The sequence below is a fragment of the Thamnophis sirtalis genome, unplaced genomic scaffold, assembly GCF_051295495.1.
Source record: "Thamnophis sirtalis isolate CommonGarterSnake01/CBP01778 unplaced genomic scaffold, rThaSir2_p1.2 scaffold_11, whole genome shotgun sequence".
Taxonomy (NCBI): Eukaryota; Metazoa; Chordata; class Lepidosauria; order Squamata; family Natricidae; genus Thamnophis; species Thamnophis sirtalis.
This window is the reverse complement of record NW_028261391.1, coordinates 60,277,461-60,305,214: the sequence shown is the minus strand read 5'-3', so window position 1 is coordinate 60,305,214 and position 27,754 is coordinate 60,277,461. Positions and strand designations below refer to the sequence as shown.

Sequence of the window (27,754 nt, the reverse complement as noted above, 5' to 3'; positions counted from 1 at the left end):
GATGAAGAGGAAGATAGTACTTTTGGTGCTTATGTTTTGTGTGACCTGCCTTCTATCAAGTTATTTCTCAACACAGTCCACATCTTCTAAACCCAATGCCCACAAATGCCCCGAGAGACGTAGAGAAGTAGTAAGAAGTAAAGGGAGAAGTAGCAATAGAATGAAAGTGCTTGAAGAATGTGACCAAGGAAACTAGTTCTAATCTTGTGGCAGCATCCAGAAGTATCAGGTACAAAGCCACAGAGTGCATGTAAAGATATCAAAAAATAAATAAAAAAGCAGGAGCAGGTAAAGTGTCTCTCCCTCCCCCCCCCTCTCACACACACAGCCAGACCTGTGTTTTTGATGGTTTTTTTTTACACCATGTAAATGTGTTTTTATTTTCCATTTTCATACAGTCACATATATACTGTGCATAACCAGGGCCATATAACATTAGACAATAAACACAGCCATTCCTCTTATCAGCAGTACCCCCCAAAATAAAAACCCAGTGTACCTTTTCGACCCTCCATACACCCTTTCTTTCGCCCCCTCCAACTTTCCATCTTCCCTCCATCATTCCCCTCTACCCTACTTCCCCTCCCCCTCTACCACTCCTATCTCCCAGTACACTCCCTCCCTTCCTTCTCCCCCTCCCTCCAGTCCTCTCTCCCACCCTCTCTAACCCTCTTTCTTCTATCCCTCTACTCCTCCAATCTTTTTTTTTTTTGAAGGAGCATAAAACGTGTGATGAACCTAATGGAGACAGAACTAGCGTACCCAACTGGTAGAACTAAGTTTAAATTGATTTTATGGATTTTATGGATTACAAGCAACCTTGGTTTTTTTTTAAAGGCCCATTACTTTCTCAGAATAGCATAATACCCATGTTTATACAAAGTTTTCCCCAAACCTGATAAAACTCCAGTTTATAAGCTCCAGTTAGGAATTTTTCAAGTAGATGCCTCCTAGAAATTAAGGGTCTGATCTCTCTAGTACCCCCCAAGACAAATGGCCATGCATTGAAGGTCCCAGGGTTTAAAAGAAAGGCGACCATGCCAATTGCAGTCTATAGGGATGAACTGGGTAGATTCCAACTCCTAACTATTTCAACAACCATTAGCACTTTATAGTATGTCAGACCATATACACAGCCAAAACTATATTGGAAAAAAGGGAAAATTTTACAACTAGAACTGCTCAAGTCACCCGAGCTATTAAGAGGATCTGGAAGAAAAATGCAGTTTACAAGGCATGCTGATGAGGGAGTGAGGAAGACACTTCAATTAAACTACTTTATACAGATTAGCGAGAATGCCATATTTTCAGCAAAATATTTTGGGATAGGATAGCCTATGAAGATTCTACAGCAGTGTTTCTCAACCTTGGCAACTTGAAGATGTCTGGACTTCAACTCCCAGAATTCCCCAGCCAGCATTCGAATGCTGGCTGGGGAATTCTGGGAGTTGAAGTCCAGACATCTTCAAGTTGCCACGGTTGAGAAACACTGTTCTACAGAGTAGCAAAATATATTAGGAATGTTTTCTCCAAAAGAACTATAGATGAATTATGCAAAATACGTTACCTCTAAAGCAGTCATGGAAAACCTTTTGGGCTCAGCATGTCAAAAATTCAGAAAATGCCTAGCTTGATTCTCTGGCATGTCACAGCCCCTCCCCCCCAACAGAGGAGAAACAATTCTTTAATTTAAAAAAATATATAGAGTCCAATCATGTGGTGCTATGTCTTATACAATTTTTTCCCCAATAATTACAAAAATGAAGTTCAAGAAGAACAAAGGCATTATTACAGTTGTGCTTTTTAACAGTCATACTTGGATGTTGGTGACTGCTGGCGTGTCACCCAAAATGGCGTGGCGTGTCATTTTGGACATATATGTCATACCCATCACTGCTCTAAAATGAACACAAGCAATTATTTTAAAATCTAATCATTGTTTTGCATTCGGTGGTTGATTTTCTCCTTCATCTAATCATTGGATTGTTATATAACCAATAAGCATTTTTGGCAGAAATGGAACAATTTATGTTCCAAAAAAAACAGTCAACAGGGGAAAAAAACAAGAATTTTAAAGAAGGCAAGGGTGCAACCCTGAAGTATTTTAAGAAATATCCTCCTTTTTCTACCTTTCCTTTGGAAATTAGAAAAGGAATCTCTGTAAGGAAACTTTGCCCAGGATGTCTTAGAATCCATATCATAAAAACCACTTGAAAAACTGATATCTACAAAAAAATTAACCTTAAGGATAGCAACCTAAATCGAGCCCTCATTATATACCAAGACAAGTCTACGAAAACCCGTAATGTTGGGAGGGAGGCGAAACTTTCGTCGTCTTTGTAGTACAGCCAGGCTAATTGCGTTCGGCTCTTTACAGATCGAGACTGGACTTCGCCAACTTTAAATAAACGTCGCAACGGCGAAGTATCAAATGATTTAGCGCACAAAAACGGGTGGAGGGGGGGGGAAACGACTGCAGTGCGTCAGAGACAAAAGCCAGCTCTTAGCCTCACTGCATAGCCATGTAGTCGGGTGGGGGGGGGGTTTGGAAAGGCAGCGAGGACAGACTTTTCCTGGCACTGCCCCGCTGCATCTTATTGCTCCCAGCGCCCCGGGGAAGTATACTCGGCTCCTGTCCTTCAAACGGCGCCACCCCGGGAGTTGCAGGCAGAGCAGAGCCCACCCACTCAACCCACCCCCGCCGTTCCCACCTCCCCCGTTTCCCCTGCCTCCTCCCCCCACCCACTGAAGGCCTTTCAACTTTATCTCTGAAGTCACCACAACAATGCCATATACTGAGGCAAACTCTCGCGCCCGACACGGGCCGTCCCCCGTCCCCCACCCCACCCGGGCCGCTCGACGAAAGGAACGTCCCTCCTCACGTACACACACACACCCAGGTCTGGAGAGCGGAAATAGTGCGCCCTGTCCTTTAGCCCCGAGAGCGCTGGGCGTCCGAGAGAAGACGAGTCGGCTTTCCACTTGACCTTCCCAAAACTAGGATTGCGAAGGAACACGCGTCCCTTCTCCCCTTCCCACCAGAAACTACCGTGTCCCGTGAACACTTCCCTCTTGTCCCCAACATGCACGCGAGCTATGGAGCGCAGCAAGCGGGACAAACTAGTAAAAGTCACGGGAAGGACGTCTGTGGAGATTCTCAGTCGCGGGAAGGACACAAGCCCGAATTACCCGACTTTTACCTTGGCTCCACGTCTTAATGAGACGGTAGGACAGGAGCCGAAGAGCGAGGGCTCCGCGTCCTCAATCAACCCCCCTTCCACTCCACGGTGCCAACTAAGCCCGGCTTTCCCACGCCAAGAAAAACCAGCGTAACGCGTGGCGGGTTACCTTCAGGCGATCCTCCTGTAGGCGCGGGTCGTTCCAGGTGGTGGTGCGGCTGTTATGATCCACAAAGAAAGGCCAGCCGGTCTGAGGGTCGATCTTCACCTCCCAGCCCGGAGGCAAAGGCTCCCGCTCGCCGCCGCCTCCGGCCTCCACCTGCATCCGCGTGGGAGACTGAGCCGCTGCGCTCATCGCTGCGCGCGAGAGAGAAGAAGGAGGCGAGGCGCAAAGAGGTTGGAGACAACGCGGGAAGAAATTGCCAGCCGCCGCTGCTTAGGTCACCCGCTGGAGTTAAGCGAGGCAGCTCTCGCCGGCCGGGCACCTTTATCCAGAGGGAGGAGACATAGAAAGGGGTGGAAGTATCTGGAAATAGCAGCTCCGCGCCAAAGAGGAGGGGAAGGTGGAGGAGCAGGAGACGGAGGAGGAGAGACGTGGGGCAGCTGCCTGGCTGGAAACTTCTGGGCGCCTCCAGCGCCTTTGGGTAGCCGGGGCGGGAGCTCCACGTTTGAGTCACCCTTCCTCGCCCGTCATTATTCAGCAGTAAATCAGTTTTAAGACCTTCGCTCCGCCTGCTGGGCGGCGAGTTGAAAATCGTCCTCGTTAGGAAAACTTGCGTCCCCTTAAGCGAGCTGTTTCTGAAATTCAAGGTGGGTTTGCCTACCCTGAAACGTGCATTTGTCGCTGATCCCTTTTGGGAAGAGGAAACTGGACTTATAGCAATAGCAATAGCAATAGCAGTTAGACTTATATACCGCTTCATAGGCCTTTCAGGCCTCTCTAAGCGGTTTACAGAGTCAGCATATTGCCCCCAACAATCTGGGTCCTCATTTTACCCACCTCGGAAGGATGGAAGGCTGAGTCAACCCTGAGCCGGGGAGATTTGAACCGCTGAACTGCTGATCTAGCAGTAGCCTGCAGTGCTGCATTTAACCACTGCGCCACCTTGGCTCTGGACTTTCTTGGGTTAAAATTAAACTGGACTTTCTTGGGTTAATGTTTGCAATATCCACGTTCCCTATTTGAACGTGTGACTTAGAGGTTCTCATCTCCCTTAAATTATGAAATCCTTCAGCTAATAAAGGAAAATGATTATGCTTGGCAGAAAAGAAAAGAAAAGAAAAGGAGGAAAAGATATTTAACAAGCCATATAGCTGTCTATAGTAGGACTTTGCATAATAATTGTAATTTGGCATTAAAAAAAAAAAGGCGAACGTTTCGCTTCTCTTCCAAGGGGTTTCTTCAGTTCAGTTCTTCAGAAAAGTGAAGAAATGTCTTGGATGAGAAGGGAAACGTTTTCAAAGGAAACAACCGAGAAAGTTAAAACTGCCTTTTGGAAAAGCACCTTTGGGACAACCATGACCTAGAATTGAGGCTCTCCATAGACATTTGTCTCTTAACGCAGTGGTCTCCAACCTTGGCAACTTTAAGACCTGTGGACTTTAACTCCCAGAGTTCCTCAGCCAGCTTTGCTGGCTGAGGAACTCTGGGAGTTGAAGTCCACAAGTCTTAAAGTTGCCAAGGTTGGAGACCACTGTCTTAACGTGTCTTAAGAGGCTGCTGGCTGAGGAACTCTGGGAGTTGAAGTCCACAAGTCTTAAAGTTGCCAAGGTTGAAGACCACTGTCTTAACTGTCTTAAGAGGCCTGGAAAAACAAGGGAGTCTGCTCCCTTACTGGCGTTTTAAAAATAGTTCAAAATAGCTCGGAGGATTAAACCTCTTGTCTTAGTGACCGACCCAGATTGGAACCTGCAAATAGTTTATATTACAATTATGGCCTGGCCTCATAGCTGCCCCATGTGAAAGGATGAAGTAACTTGCAACAAGTGTTTCAGAATAATGACTGCTGCCTTAGATTAGAAATGCTGCAATCCTAAAAATATTTTCATTGGATTAAACTGAAATGATGGTATCGGGTATCTTCATTTCCATCCGTGGCACTTTCACTTGTGCAAAGTTCTGTACAGACTTTTTCAATTGTTGAAACGGCATACAGCCTTACCAACCCATACCAGTACTGTATTATGTTACCCGCGCTGAGCAAAGTTACATTTCTGCAAAAAAGAAATAATAAATGCATGTCACGGACTATATATTGCCTAGCTCAGATTTTGGGCAAGAAGCCACCATGACTCTGAGTCAACAAAACAGCTGCAGTGGCGTTAGGCGAGGCCTTGCCTTAATGAGAAGGAAAATTTGCTTTCTTCTGTAGACAAAAGTATTGCATCCTGCATATCCCCAAATAATCAGAGAATGGTGACATCATAAACCTAATACTTTCCCACTATAACTGCATGTTTTAATATTGCCATTTTTAACTAGTGGAAGAGTTCCTTTTCCAGTTTCCCTTACTATACCTATTAGAAATTGGAGTTGCCCATCTGAATGCATCAGTCTTGATAACTTACCCAGCATGGGAACATCTCCTAAATTTAGGTGTAGAATAGATAACTAGTGGGTGGTTTTGTTTGCAGCTGGTATTTTTGTATGACATTTCCTTACTATGTCCATGTCATTCCCAGCCCACTGGGATTTCTAGAGCCAAGGTGGCGTAGTGGTTAAATGCAGCACTGCAGGCTACTGCTAGATCAGCAGGTCAGCGGTTCAAATCTCAACGGCTCAGGGTTGACTCAGCCTTCCATCCTTCCGAGGTGGGTAAAATGAGGACCCAGATTGTTGGGGGCAATATGCTGACTCTCTGTAAACCGCTTAGAGAGGCCTGAAAGGCCTATGAAGCGGTATATAAGTCTATTGCTATTGCTATTGCTATTGCTATTTCTTGACCTGTTTCAGTTTGAAGTTATTCTGGCTGTCACACATTCCCTTGCTGTCTTGTGCTGTACAGGTAGTCCCCGATTTACAACAGTTTGTTTAGTGACCATTCAAAGTTACAGTGAGACTGAAAAGCGATTTATGGACATTTTTCACATGACCATTGCAGCAAGAGCCGAGGTGGCGCGGTGGTTAAATGCAGCACTGCAGGCTACTTCAGCTGACTGCAGTTCAGCAGTTCGGCTGTTCAAATCTCACCAGGCTCAAGGTTGACTCAGCCTTCCATCCTTCCGAGGTGGGTAAAATGAGGACCCGGATTGTTGTTGGGGGCAATATGCTGACTCTGTAAACCGCTTAGAGAGGGCTGAAAGCCCTATGAAGCGGTATATAAGTCTAACTATTGCTATTGCTATCCCCAAGGTCATGTGATCAAAATTCAGATGCTTGGCAACTGGTGTGTGTGTATGTATGTATGTATGTATGTATGTATGTATGTATGTATGTATGTATATATATATATATATATATATATATATATATATATATATATATATATATATATATATATATATATATATATATAAATTTAACAAGCTTTTACAAATATTTCCCTCCCCCACCTGAGCCCATCTCCCCTCCCAACCTCCTCCCCCCCCGACTTTCCAGAGCAAATACAGGGTATAAATCTTTAACAATCATATTCTAAAAGAAACTTGGCTTCATCTTTCATTTGTGCTTTAACTCCTCTTTTGTTAAACTAACTATGCAACTGGTTCATATTTATGACCGTTGCGGTGTCCCAAGGTCACGTGATCCCCTTTTGCGATCCGACCACCGAAGTCAGTGAGGAAAACCAGATTCCCTTAACAAATAAGTTACTAACTTATCAACTGTGGTGATTCACTTAAAAATTGAGGTAAGACAGGTCATGAAATGAGGCAAAACTCATTAACAAATGTCTCACTTAACGTCAGAAGTTTTGGGGGTCAATTGTGGTCATATGTTGAGGACTACCTATATCTCTTTTGCTGGACCTCTTGCTCTGTCTCGTGCTCCCATCACTTTTTGTCTCTCGTTCTCTTTGCTCTTGTCTTCCTCCTACCCTCTTCACTTCCATTTTCCTCTTCTTTGCCTGCATTACTATCAGCTGTGCTATTTTTGGACACGGATTCAGTGTTCCTGAAAAGAGTGTTAGAGTGCATGTTCAGAAATTACCCAGCTGACCGGCAAAAAAAGGCCTTGCTCAGGGCAATGTTTCTTAAAACCTTTTCTATGTCTCTTATCTCTGTCAGGCTACTTCTGAACCCAGGTCCTTTTGTCAAACAAACAAACTTAAATCCATATCCAGTTGAGAAGTCACAAATGCAGGATGATACAAGAGAAAGTTCTTTCCCCAATTCTGTGCCTCTGTTTTTCTATATTACTTGTTCTTTATTTTCTCTCCTCCCCCCTCCCGCCCATCCAGGGGTGGGTTTCTCGCCCCATTCCAGAACGGGGCCGGCGGCGTCCTCGTGCACGCGCGCAGTGCACGCATGCGTACTAGCGTCTGTGCGATGCTCCAGCTGCTCCTGGAGGATCACGCAGGCGCTGTATGCGTCCTGCGCATGCATGGAAGCGCAGAACTCGTCAAAACCGGGTAAGGAGCGCGGACGGGCGGGTGGGCCCTTCGCCGTTCCCGGAAGTTACTTACTTCTGGGTTCGCCGACCAACCGGTTCGCGGGGACCGCCGCGAACCGGTTGAAACCCACCCCTGCCCCCATCCCATCTTCTGTCTCTCTGTCATTACATTACCTGATAGAGCTAAACAGTGAAACAATTGCATTGTAGCTAAAAGACTGGGTAAAACATAAAATTTATACCAGTAATTAATTAAACTAACTAAACCACTCATGGACTTTGAGCTGCATACAAGCAAAATGGGCATGGCCAATGCGGCACTACATGATGAGTTTATTCAGACTTGCAAGATTGATGTCTGGCTTTCAAGGTAGACCAGACTAGAACATCAAAGTTATGAATGGTAATACTATTTTTATTATAAGGCTACATTCACAAACCTGCAAGTCTGAATACACTTTCCTCCTCCCTTTATCTTCATGAATGCTAGGGAGTGTTCAGTCTGAAATGCTTTCTCAAATTACGTTTCCTGCCCTGGACTCAGACTTCTTTTGTCTTGATTGCAGCTCTTTCTCCTGTTCCTCAAGGTTATTCCTTTTTCCCATTACAGTCTGACCTCTCCATCCAGATCCTAATAGCTTCAAGACATCAGGCATCCCCCTCATTTAATTTGGAGTGGCAATATAAAACTGGGTATCAGCAGGCTACTTCTACTGACTGCTGTCTGCCTGCAATTTGGTAGTTCGAATGTCACCAGCTCAAGGTTGAGTCAGCCTTCCATCCTTCCGAGGTCGGTAAAATGACGACCATGATTGTTGGGGACAATATGCTGACTCTGTAAACCGCTTAGAGATGGCTGTAAAGCATTGTAAAGCGGTATATAAGTGCTATTGCTATCTGCCACAAATGTATGATATCTCACTGCAAGCCAGGATAGAACCTCTCCTAGTAGTTTTATGTAGATGTTAATCAGGATGAAGAAACGACCCAAACCCCAGACAGACTATAATGAAGTTTTACAAAGGCCAGATCTGTGCCCAATGCAACCACTGACTAGATCTTTCTCTCTAGATATCCTCCCCATGAATCGTGTATGCTGCATGTTTTATTTATAGTCTGATCAAATTTTAAAACAATAATATAAAAATGCACATAGATCAAGTAAAATAAGTTAAGGAAACACAAAATTAAATAACGGATGTACATAAATCCAAACAGTAAAATAGTAAAAAGTTATAAGCAATAAGGCAGTAACTGAGGTTAGAACGGTAGAGTTTTGGTTTCCTAAACAATGGTAACATCACCTTCAAATCTACTTCTGGAAGTTCATCACTCTTCCCCAATGTTTAAAGGACTGCCTTTCAATCAATAGCAATAGCAGTTAGACTTATATACCGCTTCATAGGGCTTTCAGCCCTCTCTAAGCGGTTTACAGAGTCAGCATATCGCCCCCACAGTCTGGGTCCTCATTTCACCCACCTCGGAAGGATGGAAGGCTGAGTCAACCCTGAGCCGGTGAGATTAGAACAGCCGAACTGCAGAACTGCAGTCAGCTGAAGTAGCCTGCAGTGCTGCATTTAACCACTGCGCCACCTCGGCCCAATCAGACTGGAGTAGACCAGGGGTTCCCTAACCTTGGTCCGTGGACCGCTACTGATCCGTGGACTGTAGGAAACCAGGCCATGCAAGTGGTGTGTAAGTACACAAAGCTCCATATGCACATTTGTGGGATTAGGTTGTGCACACAAAATCAACCCCTCCCCTCCCCACTGCTGCCAACCAGTGCTGCCACTGCTGGTTCCCAGAACCAGAAAGGTTAGAGACTGCTGGTTTAGAGGAATTTTGATTATCTAGCACCAAAACATCATATGTTTCGCAGCTAAGTCATACAATACAGTTTTCTTCCCAATAGTACAAAAGTGTTTACCCTTATTCCACCTTTGAAGTCAAAGACTTTCATCTGGGTAAATTGGCTTCTTTCAATACTGAATCGCCCTGCCAATACTCACAATGTAATGGAGTACTATAAGTTTCATCCCTTTCCTTTTAATCAAACAAGAAAAGTATCCTTGGCAGGATCTCCTTCAGGTATTGTTTTCAGGGTTATTGGAACTAGTAAACCCTTTCATTATGTCAAAGGAGTAATCCCTTGGCCCAGTAATCCCTTGGCGCAGAAGCCAAAGAAACAAATCATATAGTTATGAATAAATGTACTCAGTGATATTAAAAGTTTTAAACAAATAACATATTTCTTTTAAATAAATAACAAACAGAATCATTGTTCCTTCATTAAAACAGAATCATAAACCTTCTCAAACAGAAATGCCACTAGAATCTTCAAATTCCTTCTTTCTAAGTAGTATTGTTTATTCCAGTGTTTCTCAACCTTGGCTACTTGAAGATGTCTGGACTTCAACTCCCAGAATTCCCCAGCCAGCGAATGCTGGCTGGGGAATTCTGGGAGTTGAAGTCCAGACATCTTCAAGTGGCCAAGGTTGAGAAACACTGGTTTATTCCATATTCTCTGTTTTTGATATGGCACTGTTATCACTTTGGTCTACTATGGATTTATGAATTGTTACTAACTCAGGTTGCTTTTAATAGATAACAGCTCAGTGCCTGACCAGACCTGGAGATTAGAATATGTAGTTACTTAATACCTTTATCGTTTGCTTCCATTCTGGAACTCAAGACAATTTGTGGGCTTTCTAGAAGGGTTACCTCACTCCATTCCTGCCTGATTCAAGCTATGTTGTTATGTCACGAAAAGGTAAGTATGCTCTAATACAATTCAGCTCTAAGTACCTGTGATCCTAACTGCTCTATTGGTGGTTAAACTCTTGTTTTTATTAGCATAGTTCAGTAAATGAATAATATTTAATCATTTAGAAAATGCAAAATGCAGTCACTTCAAGTTAAAATTCTGTAATATATATTACAGAATATATATATATATATATATATATATATATATATATATATATATATATATATATATATATATATATATATATACATACATACACATACATACATACATACATACATACATACATACATACATACATTCTGTAATATATATTATGATTGTGGATGGACAACAGCCCATCCACAATCAGTAAACATACATAAAAATAATCTACCAGGTTCAATAATATAACCTTCCCTTGCTTACAAAATTCTAGCAGTAAAGGTGCAAAACTTAGAGATTTGCTGACAAGATTGGCTAGCAGAAATGATTGAAGGCAAACGAATTAACACTGATTTAGAGAAGAGCTTGTATTACAATGCCCCTTTCCTTTTTTCAATCCTTTCAAAATCCTGAGACAAACCCATATGCCTATTTGCTTTTACATTTATCCCAACAGCGCCATCAGAGACCCCAACTAGTAGAAACAGAAAAGTAAAAGTGTCTTCAATGCTCTTCCTCTAATATAATATGTGCCATAATCTGTCAGTAGAGCCCCTCTGGATTCTATATAGGACAAACACGCCAAACTTTGCCCAAGGCAATGGAGATAAGCCTTGTGGGAAGTTATCATCCAGCCCTCTCCCAGAAAAATGAAATATCCTAGGAAATATTGAAAAGGCAGAATATTTCTCTGGATGTGAAAAGAAACATGTTTTAAAAGACAGAATAGTTGCCTATAACTTTCTGCCCATCCCCATTAAGATGGCCAGGCTAGCCCACTTTACATAATAAAGACTTCTCCTCACTGCAGCTGTAGGGGGGAAGGGATATTACTCAACTCTCCACATGGCATCTGAGAACTCATCTATACCTGGACTCATCACAGCCTAGAGAGTAGCCCCCTGCATGGCACCATGGGAGTCTGATAACCAATCAGAATACATTTCTTACACAGAAACAGGAAACAGAGAGGTGGGACTAAACAGGGTATAAAAAGCCTAGCAAGCCCCTTCCTCAGCATTCTCTCTTCTTCTCCATCAACATTGAAACATGTGATCACCTTTTCTGCTCAGGGCTCAAACCATGTTGTCCTGTCCAACAATAAACCATCTTTCCAAGCAGCCTCCATGTCTCCAGTGTCTTTTTCCCCACTTGGAGCTGAACCCAGAAGGACATTTCTTTCAACAGCCTAACACCAAGACTCAAAACAAGGACAAGTAATATCAGAGGCTTTTAATCTCCAATATTTGATTACGGTACACAGATCTCAAAGTTGCTGTTTTGGAACAAAGAAACCGCATCAGGATTGTTAGAACAAGAGACTGCCAAAATCACAGATATTGAAATGCATGAGGGTGCCTCAGACAACTGTAATTGCTAATCGAGACAATAATTCTAATTTGCCTCCCTTGTAATCTGCATAACTGCCTTTTCTTCCCCACTTTGCCTGATCTCTGTTTAAATTGTAACCACTCCATGCATCTGATGAAGTCAGCTTCAGTTCACAAAAGTTTAGGCCATTTAATAAAATTCATTGCATTGAAAAGATGCTATTATATTCCTCGTATTAATGCATTACAATAAGACGAGCACCCCCCCCAGTAGATTCTATACTGACTTTTAAACACTTAATATGCAGTTATTATAGCTGTTGAAATATAAACAACCACAAAAGCAACTCCTTATTCTGGCAACACTTGTCAGAATATTTCAGAGGTCTCTCTTTTGTAACCCTATCCACCAAAAGAGCTGGCTAACTATATTTTTAGCTCGTCTAGGCAAAGATACTGTCAAGAGAAACCAGTGGAAGAGAAACAATGCAACGTACAACTCTGATATGGTCACCTTCCACAGCTTTTAAAGCAGGTTTTTATTTGCTATAAATTACTTTTTTTTTTGATAATTTTATTTCTTTCCAAAGTCAAAATCCAAAAAGAAAATAAGACAAAAAATGTGTATAAAACAAAATATCAAACATACAAATAAAATGTCCTCCCATGGGTTGAATACTGATAAATATATTTCAACAATATATTTTTTGCCTCTTGCAAATAGGTCTACAATTTATAAATTTATACATCTAAATTTGTTATATTAACTATATAACAAAAAATATTACAAATATGAAAATCTGTTATCAATCAGCCAATTTGACCTACCATTTATTTACTGTAAACAGCCAGTAATCCCAACAACAATGCTAAACTTCAGAGCCCTCTGTTAATGATCTATTATTGTATTTAACTCGCAGGAATCCACAAAAGGCTTCTAATCTCCCATAAACCTACTGCAACCATTATCTCTGATCCATCTAGGATCAAATACCATTGATTGATACTTAACAGTAAAAATAACTTCTTCCATTGATTGTCTTTATTTTTCTTTAAAAATATGACTGTGATCTTTCCAAACAACTGCATCTCACTCAGACGTGGTATTTATCAGGTTCTGATCAGTTCTGTAGAATCGGTAGCAGAAATTTTGAGTAGTTCAGAGAACCGGTAAATACTACCTCTGACTGGGCCCGCTCCCATCTATTCTCTGCCTCCCGAGTCCCAGCTGATTGGGAGGGAATTTGGATTTTGCAGTAACCTCCCCCTGGAATGGGTTGGGAATGGAGATTTTACAGTACCCTTCCCTTGCCACGCCCACGAAACCATGCCCTGTCCACTAAGCCCCACCCACAGAACCAATAGTAAACAATTTTGAATCCCACCACTAATCTCACTCCTCAAAATCATAAGTCTTCATTGAGAATATCTCCACAGCACATGTTGTTCAGTAGATTGTCCTACAAATTATGAACTCAATATCTCTTAACAATTTTCTTTTGGTTGCATATAGTAAATGTATTATCACGGGTATAGGGTCTCCTCCTTTTTTTTTAATATACTTTTTTATTTTCCATTTTCATAACATACAATCACATGTATACTATTACATAGCCAGTATCCTATTGTATTAAGTAGTAATTACATCAGTTCCTCTTGTCATTAACGCCCAGAAAGATAAAAACCCATTATTAGCTCTTCTGCTCTCCATACACCTCTTTCTTCTACCTCTCTCCTACCTCCTTTCTTCCCTCCATCATCCTTTCCTACTCTACTTCCCCTTCCTTTCTCCTTCTCCTCTCTCTTCATTCCACTCCTCCTTATCCTCCTCATCTTCCCCCCTTACACTCTCTCCTATCCCTCTCTTCCTATCTTTCTTCTCTCTTCTGTTTCCCACTCTTCCTCTCATTGGTGTATTTCCGCTTCTGAGCAAACTCCAATCTATGTTGATGGTATTTATGCTTCCATAGGAATATACTTAACGTATCTTAGTTTTAAAGAAAAACTAAGAGAAGACAGTATACATGTGCAATCATATTACATTAAAATCTAACACCCCTCGTCAAGCCTAATATACATCCCTCCCTCCCTCCCACCCTCCCACCCAACCCCTCCAGCCTTCCCTCCCCCAACTTCCCAGAACCCATACACGGTATAAATCTTTAACAAAAACAGTCTAAAATATATTGGAAAAAAGAATAGAAAATTGATAACATCTTTACATTGAACTTAGCTCCTCCTTGCAAGGCTAGCTTTAAACAATTTATATCATTCCTGATCTTAATCATAAGCTATCTGGAATTTCTTAGTCGCTGGCTGGGGAATTCTGGGAGTTGAAGTCCAGACATCTTCAAGTTGCCAAGGTTGAGAAACACTGCTCTAGGCATTTCCCCCCTCAATTCCAAGTTCTATGATAGTTTATTTATATTCAGTGGTAGTCGTGCTGTATATCTTTCATAAGATTTAGCATCAAATCACAAAGCAAAATAAGAGGGAAAACCTTGATTTATGAAGTTTTATCCACACGAATGCTTATTGCATATTTCATATGCCTTATTAATTTCATTTTTATTCTGATTCGGTAAATAAAGAAATTCACTGAAATTGTGTCCCTTTGGTAGATTGGTCATCAGTAATTTGCTAAAATAAATGCCTACAAAGGCTGGAAACAGGAAGCTATTATATTTGCCTACAGGAAGGAAAGTTTTGCCTTCCTTCCCACCCTTTAAGTTAACTGTGAATAAGCGAAAGGTTTATTTTACATTCACTGATGAGAACAAATGCTGTACAAGAACTTGAAGAGTCAAATGACAGCAGAGTCGCTGCTGAAAATCTACCAGGTCTATGAAGATGAGAGATTAACTGCTTTCTGTTTGATGAATTTAATCCTTTCTTACGGGATTAAATGAAACAGGATTTCTTTTTCATTTCCTTCCTGATTTGCTTATCTTTTTTCCTTGCCCAAACTCCATCCAAATTTATTTTTCCCATTCTCTTCCCTTTACAAATTTTCTTTTCCCCTATTTCCATCCTGTTTTTCCTTCATTCACTAGTGTTATTTCTGCTGGAATGAAAGAAGTATGTATTATATGTATGCATTATGAAACTGGTTTGTGAATGAGACAATAGCTGATATATGCAGATAAAAAATCAATTATATAAATTATGTGAGTTATTTTACAGACTGTTTTAATTGATGGTTAATATAAATATTACTTCAAGCCTTGACCACAGATACAAAATTTTGTAAACATTTTTTTTTGCAGCTTTGTTTTTAAAAAACCAGCACATTTAGAGAAAACTGAAATACATATTTAATAGTCATGTTTACATCTTTACCCAGTTTTTTATTCTCTCTGATATTTTAAAAACATTCAGTGCCTAATCAAGAATACTGTAGAACTACTCTATATAAAAAAATCAGCAAAAGAGAAGTTCGTAAGAAAATTAGCCAGTAAATCCCTTTTCCTTTGCTGGTGAAAATAGCAGCTTCTCCAAAGGCAGAAATGCATCTTGCATTTCATTTATGAGCTGATTCTCTTCTTTCCCCTTTATATACAGGATAGAATACTGATACTCTAAATTAAAATATTTAGATTACAAATATTAAAAATTCCAAAATAAGAAACAATATGTGCACCTTGTTTTATTGCATTTATTCTACATTTAAAGAAAGACATTGAGTTATTTTACTCTTTCCAAAATTGTTAAACATTTCTAATTTTTGAAAACAAAATTAAAGATTGAGAACAAAATAGCATTTATTGATTTATTTGCCATTCCCCCCCTCCCCCTGAGTATTTCCAAAGCCTCCCCTTTTTGGAGTGTGGCTTCTAGAAATTAATATTGGGGGAGGTGTGTGCACACACGATGCACGCAGACACCCCCACACATCCAACCCACCCCCACAAACTACATATGCACTGCATCCACCACTTAGAGTTACTAATGAGGATTCTTATGCCACTTAGAGTTACTAATGAGGATTATTGTGCTTAGTGGAGTTAAGAAATAGGAGAATCTGTATATTATTCAACTCTTTTCTCCATCTATTCTTTCTTTGGTATGAAGGGTCTTAACTTCAGGATCATCGTTCTTTCAGATATATAACGTAATGCTAGGTAAATAGGAGACAGACACTTGAAGAAGAAAAAATAAAACAGGAAATGAAACAACAAAATGAAACAACAAGAGAAAAGAAAGCAGAATGTAGGAAAGCACTGAAATATATATGGCTCAAGACTTGAAGAGAGGAACAGCTGTATGTTTCTGGCAGTCAGAGCTGGAAAGGATACTTGGCAGGCAGGAGAGACTATGCCAGGCTTATGAAGGAAGCCAAGCAATGGCTCTCTGCAAGCAGGTTGCAGACTGGTTGAAGAAGCTGAATGCAAAGCATTCAGTTGAGAAACTAAGCTTAGGAGAAACTTTGGAAAAAGTGTAGGCATAAGCAATACTACTAGAAAGTAAGGAATGACTAGCAATAGCAATAGCAGTTAGACTTGTATACCGCTTCATAGGCCTTTCAGGCCTCTCTAAGCGGTTTACAGAGTCAGCATATCGCCCCCAACAACAATCCGGGTCCTCATTTTACCCACCTCGGAAGGATGGAAGGCTGAGTCAACCTTGAGCCGGTGAGATTTGAACAGCCGAACTACAGAACTGCAATCAGCTGAAGTAGCCTGCAGTGCTGCATTTAACCACTGCGCCACCTCGGCTCTTTTAAAGGAAGGATATTTCTTTTATGGAAGTAGCAATATGTAAAATTCATGTATTGAAATGACTAAATCATCTAAAGCTTTGTCAGTAGCGCTGTAGTACAGTATTTATCATAGTAACGGAACCTGCATTTGTGTTGTGATATTTGTAGAAGACATTATTTGCCAATCCCATATGGACAATGAATATGTTTGCTTTGCTGCTTTGGCAGAAACAGGATGATGGTGTGGATAGATCTTTGCTCTGAACCAACATGCTCAGTATCATAGAACAACTCAGATTTTGTTTAAAAAAACAAGCATTCTGTAAACGAATTCTTCTTTTAGAATGACTCCAGGCATTCATTCAGAATGCATAAAAGTTAATTTTGCATTACTGTACTGTAATAAAATAATAGTTTACCACTTTTTTGATAAAAGGATGTTGCATGCCAGATTGGGAAAGCAAAATACATAGCTTGAAAGTATTATGTTTAAAAGAAAAAGGAAAATAAGAATATGAAAATTCATAAAGTGATAGATCCTTGCTTCAAGGACAGGCTACTTATTATTTTTTTAAAGAGAAGCCATGCGACAGTTCTTCCAGTTAAATGATCAACAGAAAAGAACAGTATGCTTTTAATGAGAAATAGAAGCAATAAACACAATTACACAAAATGGCAAACAAATGCTAATTGCAGTTGGATTGCTAGATGAAATGCTAATTTTCAAGTAACATATTACAGCTTGGGAAGTGGAGTAGCAATGATTTTTATGTAGAAAAATAGCATTTTGGAAGGCTTTCTTGTCCATTAAGCTGAGGAACAAATGTCTATTTATTGAATGAATATCCAATGTCATAATGACTCTTAAAATCCTATTTAATATACTATTTGGACAATACTCAGTTACTGAAATTAGTATGACAATATTTCAGCTGCTATGGCCCGGTGCTTGCTTGGATAATTTGCAAAGGAAATCATGACCCATTGCAATATTCTGAATCAGTTTGACTACATAAAAAATAAATAAAATAAAACTATATACAGTTAAATGTTAACTAATATGGGGAAAATGTTATGATATACGATGTAATTACATAAAGAAAGGAGAATGATAATAAACTATATACATGGAGGATGGAATTTTTGGTATTAAATATGGATGTTTAGCTAAAACAGGATATGAGGATTTGATGTTAATGGAGGATTTTATAAACAAGTAAATGAAATGCTAGCATCTGGTTATGGATTAAATCTTTGGCATAGTTAAGGATGAAAGATGTTTAAACAACTGTAGTCAACTAAAAGTGGAGGTATGATCATGTCAATATGGTAAACATTTGAGTTAAGATATTTGAATTAATATGAATTAATGGAAGAGATGCACAAAAACATGTTGTAACCAGCTGATATACTTTTTATAATATATACCTGTGTTCTTTTTTTTTTCTTCCCTGCCTTGTTTTCTGTTTTTTGTCTTTTTTGTGTTTTGATTTTTCCCCCCCACTAGTGTGGGCATGTGTTGTTTATGTAACAAAATATTTTTTTTAAATAATAATAATAATAATAAATAAATAAATAAATAAAGGGACTGTCATTCTAATTCTTCTATCATCTGACTATTACATGGTAAGCTATTATTTAAATGCACACATACAATATATGGACAATTTGCAAGACACAGTAATTTCCCTTTTGTTACCACAAAAGGAACAGATACTCTGTCTATTACCACAACTCACTGATAGACTTTTGGAAGACATGTTTTCATTTTGTTAAGTGCAAAACAAATTACATTTGTAATTACATTTGGAACGATCTACCCGTAGAGATCCGGACCCTTACTACTCTTCCGGCCTTCCGTAAAGCCACTAAGACCTGGCTGTTCCGGCAGGCCTGGAGCTGTTGATCAGTATCCAGCCCCACTCTAACAGTATGCATGGTGTGAATTTTAATAATTGTATCCTTATTTTAATTTTTTATATATGTCTCTTTTGTCTTATCTGTAAGCCGCCCAGAGTCCCAAGGGAGTGGGCGGCATACAAATGTTAATAAACTCAAACTCAAACATTGTTGTTATATAAGGTCAACACCTCAATTTCAATGATAACTGCTTGCATTTATACTGTATAGTTTGGAACTGAAGCATTGTTAAAAAATCCAGATAGTCCTCAACTTATGACCATAAATTGAGCCCAAAGTTTGTGTTCCTAAGTGGGAAATTTGTTAAGTGAGTTTTGCCCCATTTTATGACTTTTCTGCCACATTTGTTAAGTGAATCACTGCAGTAGTTAAAATAGTAACACGGTTGTTAAGTGAATCTGGTTTCCCCATTGACTTTGCTCGTAAGAAGGTCACAAAAGGGGATCACATGACTCCAGGACACCTGCAACTGTCATAAATATGAGTCAGTTGTCAAGCATCCAAATGTAAATCATGTCACCGTGGGGAGACTGCAGCAGTCATAAGTGTGAAAAATGGTCATAAGTCATTTTTTTTCAGTGATGATGTAACTTCAAACTGTCAGTAAATGAACTGTTGTAAGTCGAGAACTATCTTCAGTCTTTATTTAAACAGAGAAGGGCAAACAGTTCCATGTTGTGCAATGCGCTCTACATGGGGCAGCCCTTGAAGAGTATTCGGAGACTTCAACTCGTCCAGAACGCAGCCGCGCGAGCGATTGTGGGTGCACCTCGGTACACCCACGTTACACCTATCCTCCGCGAGCTGCACTGGTTACCGATCAGTCTCCGGATACGCTTCAAGGTGCTAGTCGTAACTTATAAAGCCCTTCATGGTATTGGATCTGGGTACTTGAAAGACCGCCTGCTGCCAATTACCTCCCACAGACCCATTAGATCTCACAGGGTTGGCCTCCTCCGGGTGCCATCTACCAGCCAATGCCACCTGCTATTACCCGGGGGAGGACCTTCTCTGTGGCAGCTCCAGCCCTCTGGAATGAACTCCCCGCAGGGATTCGGACCCTCACCTCTCTCCAGGCCTTCCGAAAAGCCGTCAAAACCTGGCTTTGCCGGCAGGCCTGGGGGTGATGAGTTCCCTCCCCTCTCAACATGTATGGTTGTGCGACTGTTGTCTACTTTTATTATTTGTATTTTGTCTTTTATGTTCCCCCTTTTTTTCCCCCCTTGAATTGTTCGCCGCCCTGAGTCCTCCCGGAGAAGGGCGGCATACAAATAATAAAATACAGCAAAAAATAATAATACAGTTTTCCTCGTATATACAAGGTCTAGATCAGACCTGCATAACCTGTGGAAGAGGAACAGCCATATTGATACATTAAAAATCAAGCAGGTTGTAAAGCAATACCTAGTGCCCGAATCAGCTGTTTGACAGCACAAGAGTTCATAGGGGTGAAGCTTGGAGACATTCAGAAGCTTGCATTTTGGGGTAGCAGCAGTGTTATTACTTTTTAAAAAAATGCTGGTGGGGTCCTGAAAATGTATTCTATAGGTATTGTTAGGAAGTAAAAATACCAAGAGATTTCAATCCAATGATTTGATCTGCATTGAGATCATCTAGGACAGTGTTTCTCAACCTTGGCAACTTGAAGATGTCCGGACTTCAACTCCCAGAATTCCCCAGCCAGCATTCTGGGAGTTGAAGTCCAGACATCTTCAAGTTGCCAAGGTTGAGAAACACTGATCTAGGACAGGGATGTCAAACTCGATTTCATTGAGGGTCACGTTGCGTTTGGCCTCAGGAGGCAAGGTGCGGATGGCCATCACTCGTGTCAGAGGTGCTTGTGGTGGCCCGAGAGCTCTGCCAACAAAAATGGGCTGTTTCCAGCAGTGATGTGCAGTGAGGTTTATGGCTGGTGAGGCACTGACACTGGCTTTCAAATTTTTTTAGACTTGTGGACTTCAACTCCCAGAATTCCACAGCCAGGCATGCTCAGTTCCGATTTAAAGTGACAGCATTTGTTTTTCTCCTTTGTGAAATAAGTTTTCCTTCATTCTTTTTCTTCTCCCTCCCCCTCCTTCCTCCCTCTCTCCCTCCCTCCCAACTCTCTCAAACAGACACACGCACACAGAGAAGTTGGATCCCTCTCTCATTCACTCACTCTCAAACAAACACAAACACAGAAGTTGGATTGGATATATTTTCCAATGGCTTGAAAGCAGCTCCTCTGACATACCACCCCCCATTCCCCTGCTCCCTTCCGAGCCTTTGATTGCAGGTGGAGCCACGTTGCTTTTTCAAACTTGTAATCAGTGAACCTGGGCTTATATACTTTTATCCAGCTGTGTGTGTGTGTGTGTTTTTTTTTTTGAAAAGGCAACGTGGCTGCATGCAATCAAACTTTTTAAATTCCTCCCCCCTCCTCGCACACGCACCTTTTCCAGCTGTTTCAGAGAGGATTTCAACTCTGCTCTTGCCTGCCATCATGAAAAGAAAAAAAATGTAAAAGGAAAAAAGCAAGAGCTCTGAGGTCAGACTGAGCTAGCTGCTTCCAGAGCCTCTAAAAAGCCTCTAAAAAACGCCCTCTACAGGAGGCAGGATAACCATGTGCCTCATCTACATAAGGAATTTTTCGGCTTTTAACCCTTGCTTAGCTCTGCTCGAGTGATCATAAAGTCAGACTAAATGAGGCACCTCATTCTCCTGCCGCCCCCTGTAGATGGCACATTTTTACACAGTGAAGCACTAAGCGGAGTCATCCACTCTGACTCTGGCAGCAACTAGCTCAGCCTTTTTCCTTTTACATTTTTTTTTCTTTTCATGATGACAGTGGTGAGGCCCTGCCTCCCCTGACTGCACGTCACTGGTTTCCAGGGTGGCTCTGCGGATCAGATCTAAGTATCCCATAGGCCGTATCCGGGCCCCGGGCCTTGAGTTTGACACTCCTGATCTAGGACAGGGGTTGGAAACCTTAAACACTCAAAGAGCCATTTTGATCCATTTCCCACAGAAAAGAAAAGACCGGAAGCCACAAAACCTACCGGGGGTCGAAAAATAGCATGCCAACGGGTGTCGCACATTGGTGGTTGTGACACATATTTTGAGTGTCAGGGAGCCACAGCAGAGGGATGAAAGAACCTCCAGAGCTGCAGGTTGTTGATCCCTGATCTAGGAAGCTTTAGAGCCAAGGTGGCGCAGTGGTTAAATGCAGCACTGCAGGCTACTTCAGCTGACTGCAGTTCTGCAGTTCGGCTGTTCAAATCTCACCGGCTCAGGGTTGACTCAGCCTTCCATCCTTCCGAGGTGGGTGAAATGGGGACCCGGATTGTTGTTGGGGGCAATATGCTGACTCTGAAAACCGCTTAGAGAGGGCTGAAAGCCCTATGAAGCGGTATATAAGTCTAACTGCTATTGCTAGCTGGTATAGATAGTCCTCAGTTAAGGGTGGCAACTGGGACCAATTTCCTTTGTTAACTGATGCGTTGCAATGTCACAAGACCATGTCATTCAACAACAGCAGTCCCAGCACTTAACAGCAGTCCCAGTTGCCATCATTAAGCAAATCATTGCTAGCCATTAAGCAAGGACGTCATGTAATCGCCATTTGGGATCTCCTACCAGTTTTCCTATTGGCTTTGTAAGAAGCCAGCCAAGGTTACACATAACCATGTTATGTTGCAATGTTGTAATCATGAGCAGAGTGCTTGGTGCCCAGATCATAATTGTATGTCTGCAGGGATACTGTGATGGCTGAAAATTTGAGCACAGTTGTAAGCACCCATTGTTTAGCATTGTCACAAGTTTCAACAGTTGCTGAACAAGTGGTCATTAATTTAAGAGAATATCACCTGTATTGGACACCAACCATTAACAGTTTGCTTTGGTAAATGTATGCTTTGCATTTCCATAAAATGTTTCCAAACTCAGCTGTTTGACAGCACTAGAGTTCACAGTGGTGAAATAATCCAGAGGTCTTCAAACCTGGCAACTTTAAGACTTGTTGACTTCAATTCCCAGAATTCTGGGAGTTGAAGTCCACAAGTCTTAAAGTTGTCAAGTTTGGGGACCCCAGGGATAATTGGATTGGATTGGATTGATTAAATTTATAGGCCGCCCAATCCCGAAGGACTCCGGGCGGCTTACAGAAAATAAATTTTTAAGAAAAAGATTAAAAACAAACAGAAGAAAGAGGATTAAAAGAAACACAACATGCACCCAGTCTAATCAGGCTGGACCTCGGTTAAGAGGTCAACAGCCCCAGGCCTGCCGGAATAGCCAGGTTTTAATAGCCTTTCGGAAGGCCATGAGAGTGGGTAGGGTCCGCATCTCTGGGGGTAGTTCATTCCATAGGGCCGGAGTAGCTACAGAGAAGGCCCTCCCCCGTGGCGCCGCCAGCTGACATTGTCTAGCTGATGGCACCTGGAGAAGGCCTACCCTGTGCGATCTTATCGGTCGTTGGGAGGTGTGCGGCAGACCCCAGGGATAATTGATCCCTTCAAATGGCTGAAGAAATCTCATTTAAATGAAGCCCAATAAAGTTATTCTAAGCAGGTAATTGATTCAGTTATGTTATACAGCTAGGTCATGATTAGGGTGGTTAATGAATCCCATGAATTAATCATATTACTTGAATTTGCACTGTTTGAAGTTATATTTCCATGGGGAAAAATAATTGGTTCCAGAGCCACAGAAATAGCCAAAGAACATTTTTACAGTTAACCTGTTTATATATTTTAATGAAATAATGTGCAACAGTAAAAGAGCATAAAGTGTACCTGTTAATATTCTGTATTCTGTGCTAGTTCTTCAATTGAGCCTATTCTTTTTTTTAACTTTTCTCTAACTAAATCTTCCTGTTCTCCATTTTTCACAAAAAAATGTTTAGTATTTAAAATCCCAGCTGTAGTTGAGAATGTGCCACCCTCAATTATGCATGCATGCTAAGTTAGCCACACATTAACTGAATTTTTGTTCTTATTCAATTTGACCTAGTATCAATCTTTTTTTTTTGCATTAAATTGAATATTTTACTGTTTGAACTTGCACGAATTGTGACCTATACATATTTTTAAAATGATGGGATTTAGATTTTAAGCAGGCAATGATTACTAAAACCAGAGCCTTGAAAGGTGAATTTAAAACTCTTAAGTCTATTCCATGCAGGAATACAAATTAAAATATCCCCAAGAGATGTTTCTCTTTGAACTAATTCATGAAACGTGGCTCATTACCATTTCCCTAGTAATTGATTCAACTGTCAAAATATTCTTCCTGCTAGACGCCTCTTCCTAAAATTCAGCTATAGTTTAGGGGAAAAAAACATTCAATGCCAAGGTAACTTTTCAGATGCTTGAAAAGCATGTTGGCATATTAGTTTTCTCTACTCGGGGTTAAATATATTCAGCTTCATTTTTTTCCTCAAATAATTTAGTTTCCAGTCCTAAATTCTTGATCATAGTTGCTTCCCTCTGAATATATTTGAGGCAACGCCCTCTGAATCTATTCCAATTTGCCCAAGTGTAGCACCCAGCTAGACACAGTATTCCCTATTTAATACATCCCAAACTGAATTGACCTTTTCTGTACTCATCTTATATTCTTGACGTATTATTTAGAGTAATATTTAGATATTTAATTTTTAGATTGAAATATTTAGAATATTTCAATCTGGAAAAAAAATCCTGGAAATGTATTCAAATACTATCATCAAACTAGATATTGCTTATATGTACCTCTGGATCTGACTTGCATTTGTGGGAGCCATCCTTCCCATGTTTGCATTATCTATATTGGTTCAAAAAAAAACAATATAATCTTATTGTCCCTCTCCCACTGGAACTTAATTTCTTAATAATACAAGCAATTGCCCTTAGAACACATGGAACCAATAGCCAGATCCACATCCCCAATATTATCCAAGATAATCTGATAGCAATTTCACCAGAACAAAACAGAAAGATTGTTTTCATAGTCCAAATCATACATTTCTCAAATTTAAATATACCCTTAATCTTTTGAAAATGTATTATACGTACATGCATATTACAATCAGGCTTGATTGAATGTACTCAACGATTAAAATTATTGTCATGTTAAAGAATTTGACTATTTGTTAAGGCAAAACAATCATAGTTCCAAATTATTGCTAGGAGAGTAAAATTGTTCTAGCCTGGAGAATGCCATAATTGATTATCCCTGTATTATAATATTAGCAATTGTTTATATTAACTTTAAACAGAATTAAAGTTCTATATTGTGAGAACACTTCTTTCCTAATAAAAGCTATTCAAAAGGTAACTGAAGATTACTTTGCACTATATTCAAAATGTATATTGAACCATTAAATAATTTATTTTTGAACAGCATATTTTTGTAATAGTGAAAAATCTAGACATTCTCTGTTAATATACCATGATTGTGGGTGGTATATAAGTCTACTTCAGAAGAAATAGTATATTGGGCTAAATATATGTCTGAATCTGAATATATTTATATTTTTAAAGCCATCCAAATTTGCTACTTAGTGATTTGTTGAAAAAGTGTGCAAGATAAGCCTGTGAATAGAGCCACCTTGTGGCATCTGGGCAAAATATTGTTTCTGTCAAAACAGATTTTTACTCTTGTATTGAATATAAACTGCTCTAACAAAATTTAATGTCCTTTTTCGTCTACATTTTTTTCATGCAATCCTGCTACACCTCACATCTCTATTGATTCAAATGTTACATGAGGCCACATATATTGTAACAATTAGGTTGTTGTACTTTTATCATGAATATCTAAATTACTTTTTTTCTTATTTCCACAATGGAGAATAACCATTACTGAATGATATCTCATTAGAACATCTCAGACAGAAGCAGTCCTGAACATAGGCAGAGACTTTTTAAAAGAAAGAATACAAAAGCATCAATGTAAGAAAAACAGCTGAAGTGGTGATCTTTTTATACATTGTGATTCTCTACTTTAGATTATTGTGTAATTTAACAGCAAGATAATCTCTTCTAATGTTAATGAAGTCACAGCTACTCATGAAAAATACAGATAAAGCGACACTTTTATTGTTGCAGAGATTAAAGCTTAAAATAACAAAGGTGTAGATGCCTCAGCATTGAATGCTGGGAGGCAAGACTTTGATAAAGTACAATTGTCCTAAAGACATTTATTGAAGTCAAGGACAGCAATTAGCCTTAAAATAAATATTGAAGGAAGAATTTGAAGTTGACATTTTATTCTTATTGGATTGATTTAATAGGAACATGAGTAACAATACCACACAAATACAAGCATTTATTTATTTATTTATTATACATACATACATGCATACATACATACATACGTATGTGTGTATGTATGTATGTATGTATGTGTATATATATATATATATATATATATATATATATATATATATATATATATACACACACACATACATATACATACATACATACATACACACACACACACACACACACACACACATACATACTGTTCATTTTTATATTTCACTCTTAAAATAATTACATTATAAATGTAATAAAGCTAAACGATACAAAATTATAAAAACAAAATAAAAAATTAGATTGAAAATAAAAGCGTGGGATTCTGAGGAATTCAACCGATGTGTCATCACTGAAAAAAAATCTGTCTCCCTTTGCAGTTCATCTATCTACCTCCCCCAATACACACATACACTCTTGCATTTTTATATGCAGGAAACACACTATGGAAAAAGTCAAAAACACCATCTCCATGGCTATATATTATCCATACAATGTCTGTACATCAGTGCACATTTAAGATTCTTCTCTGCTGACTTCATAGCTATGCTCCCAACATGGAAAAGGAGGGGCATGGAAAAGAAGGGGTGGCAGGGAGGGGATATGGTGTGGTCAGATATTTTCCATGCATCTAATTCAAGTCCCTGCTTGATGTAGAACATACAACAAAAGCATCAAGTATTAACCTGTTTGAAGATCTCCCACAAAAACCAGCATCCATTTCTTTAAAAAAAATGGTTTTACGATGACAGTTCTTGTCCAATTAATTCTTAAACTTTTGTGACAGTTATTCAGATATTTGAAGGACTATCATAGCATAGTCCTTCCATAAGCAACACCACACTAAGCCTCTCCAATTCCTTCAAACTATTTTCATTGGGTTTGTTGTATTACCTTTGATGCTTTCTTCTGTGAACATTTTGATCAATAATTACAAAAATTACCCACAGTACTCCCAGTGTGCATCTAATCTATAATTAATGTTCCTTATTACAAGTGAGGATCAGAAGGGAAACACTTTGTGTTAGGGTAAACATTTAGAGAAATGAGCTATGATTTACTCAGCGGAAGACTGAGTAAACGTAATAACCTGGATACAGATTTCAAGGGAAACTATTTGGTGAACAATTGACCGCACTTGTTTAAGGAAGTCTATAATAAACTCTAAATCAGTGTCTCAACCTTGGCGACTTTAAGTCCTATGGACTTCAACTCCCAGAATTCCCCAGCCAGCATAGCTGGCTGGGGAATTCTGGGAGTTGAAGTCCACAGGACTTAAAGTCGCCAAGGTTGAGAAACACTGCTCTAAATGAAACAAACTGGGAAAATAGGTGTAAGACTTGCTAGCATGGAAAAAGTTTGGTTGCGCCTTCCCGTGACTCCGCCTGAGCGCCGCAATTCTACCGCAATTTCAGACGACTCCAAAAGGAGAACAGGCATTGTTATAGTTTCCGAATCCAACACAACCGATTCTAAGTGCAGGGATTCAAGAGACACTTCGAAATTCCCCTCTCAATTATTCTACTGTCTTCTTTCCAGCCTGCCTGCCTGCCTGGCCAACGCTGCCAGCTCCCCCTCCCGTTCATACGAAACACGGGTTCTCTTTCCCCATCCCTTGCGTGAACTAGGAAGCAAAACTCCAATGCAATGTGATTCGGAGACCTCACCAACTTTCAGGGACGTGGACTTCAACTCCCAGAATGCCTTTTCCCAGCCAGCAGGAAATTCTGGGAGTTGAACGCCAGGCTGCTGAAAGCCGTCCAAGTTAAGAAACATTCCCTTTCTATCGTGACGTCGAGGAAAGTGGGAGAGCGAGAGAGAGAGAGAGCTAGAGAGAACTGGGTTGCTCTGCGCTTGCGCACTGCACGATTTCCTGAGTGGTTGGCGA

The 27,754-nt window shown here is 40.2% G+C and overlaps 1 protein-coding gene across 2 annotated transcripts in view; it reads right to left on the bottom strand.

Moving 5' to 3' along the window:
* Positions 1-3,810, bottom strand: part of BAG3 (BAG cochaperone 3) — a 33,414-nt gene extending 29,604 nt beyond the window's left edge. For both annotated transcript variants that reach the window (XM_087725900.1, XM_087725901.1), the window contains exon 1: positions 3,349-3,810. In XM_087725900.1, the coding sequence (XP_087582026.1) occupies positions 3,349-3,534 (186 nt within the window). In that variant the 5' untranslated portion in view covers positions 3,535-3,810. The remainder of the gene's footprint in view (positions 1-3,348) is intronic.
* Positions 3,811-27,754: the final 23,944 nt, after the last annotated feature.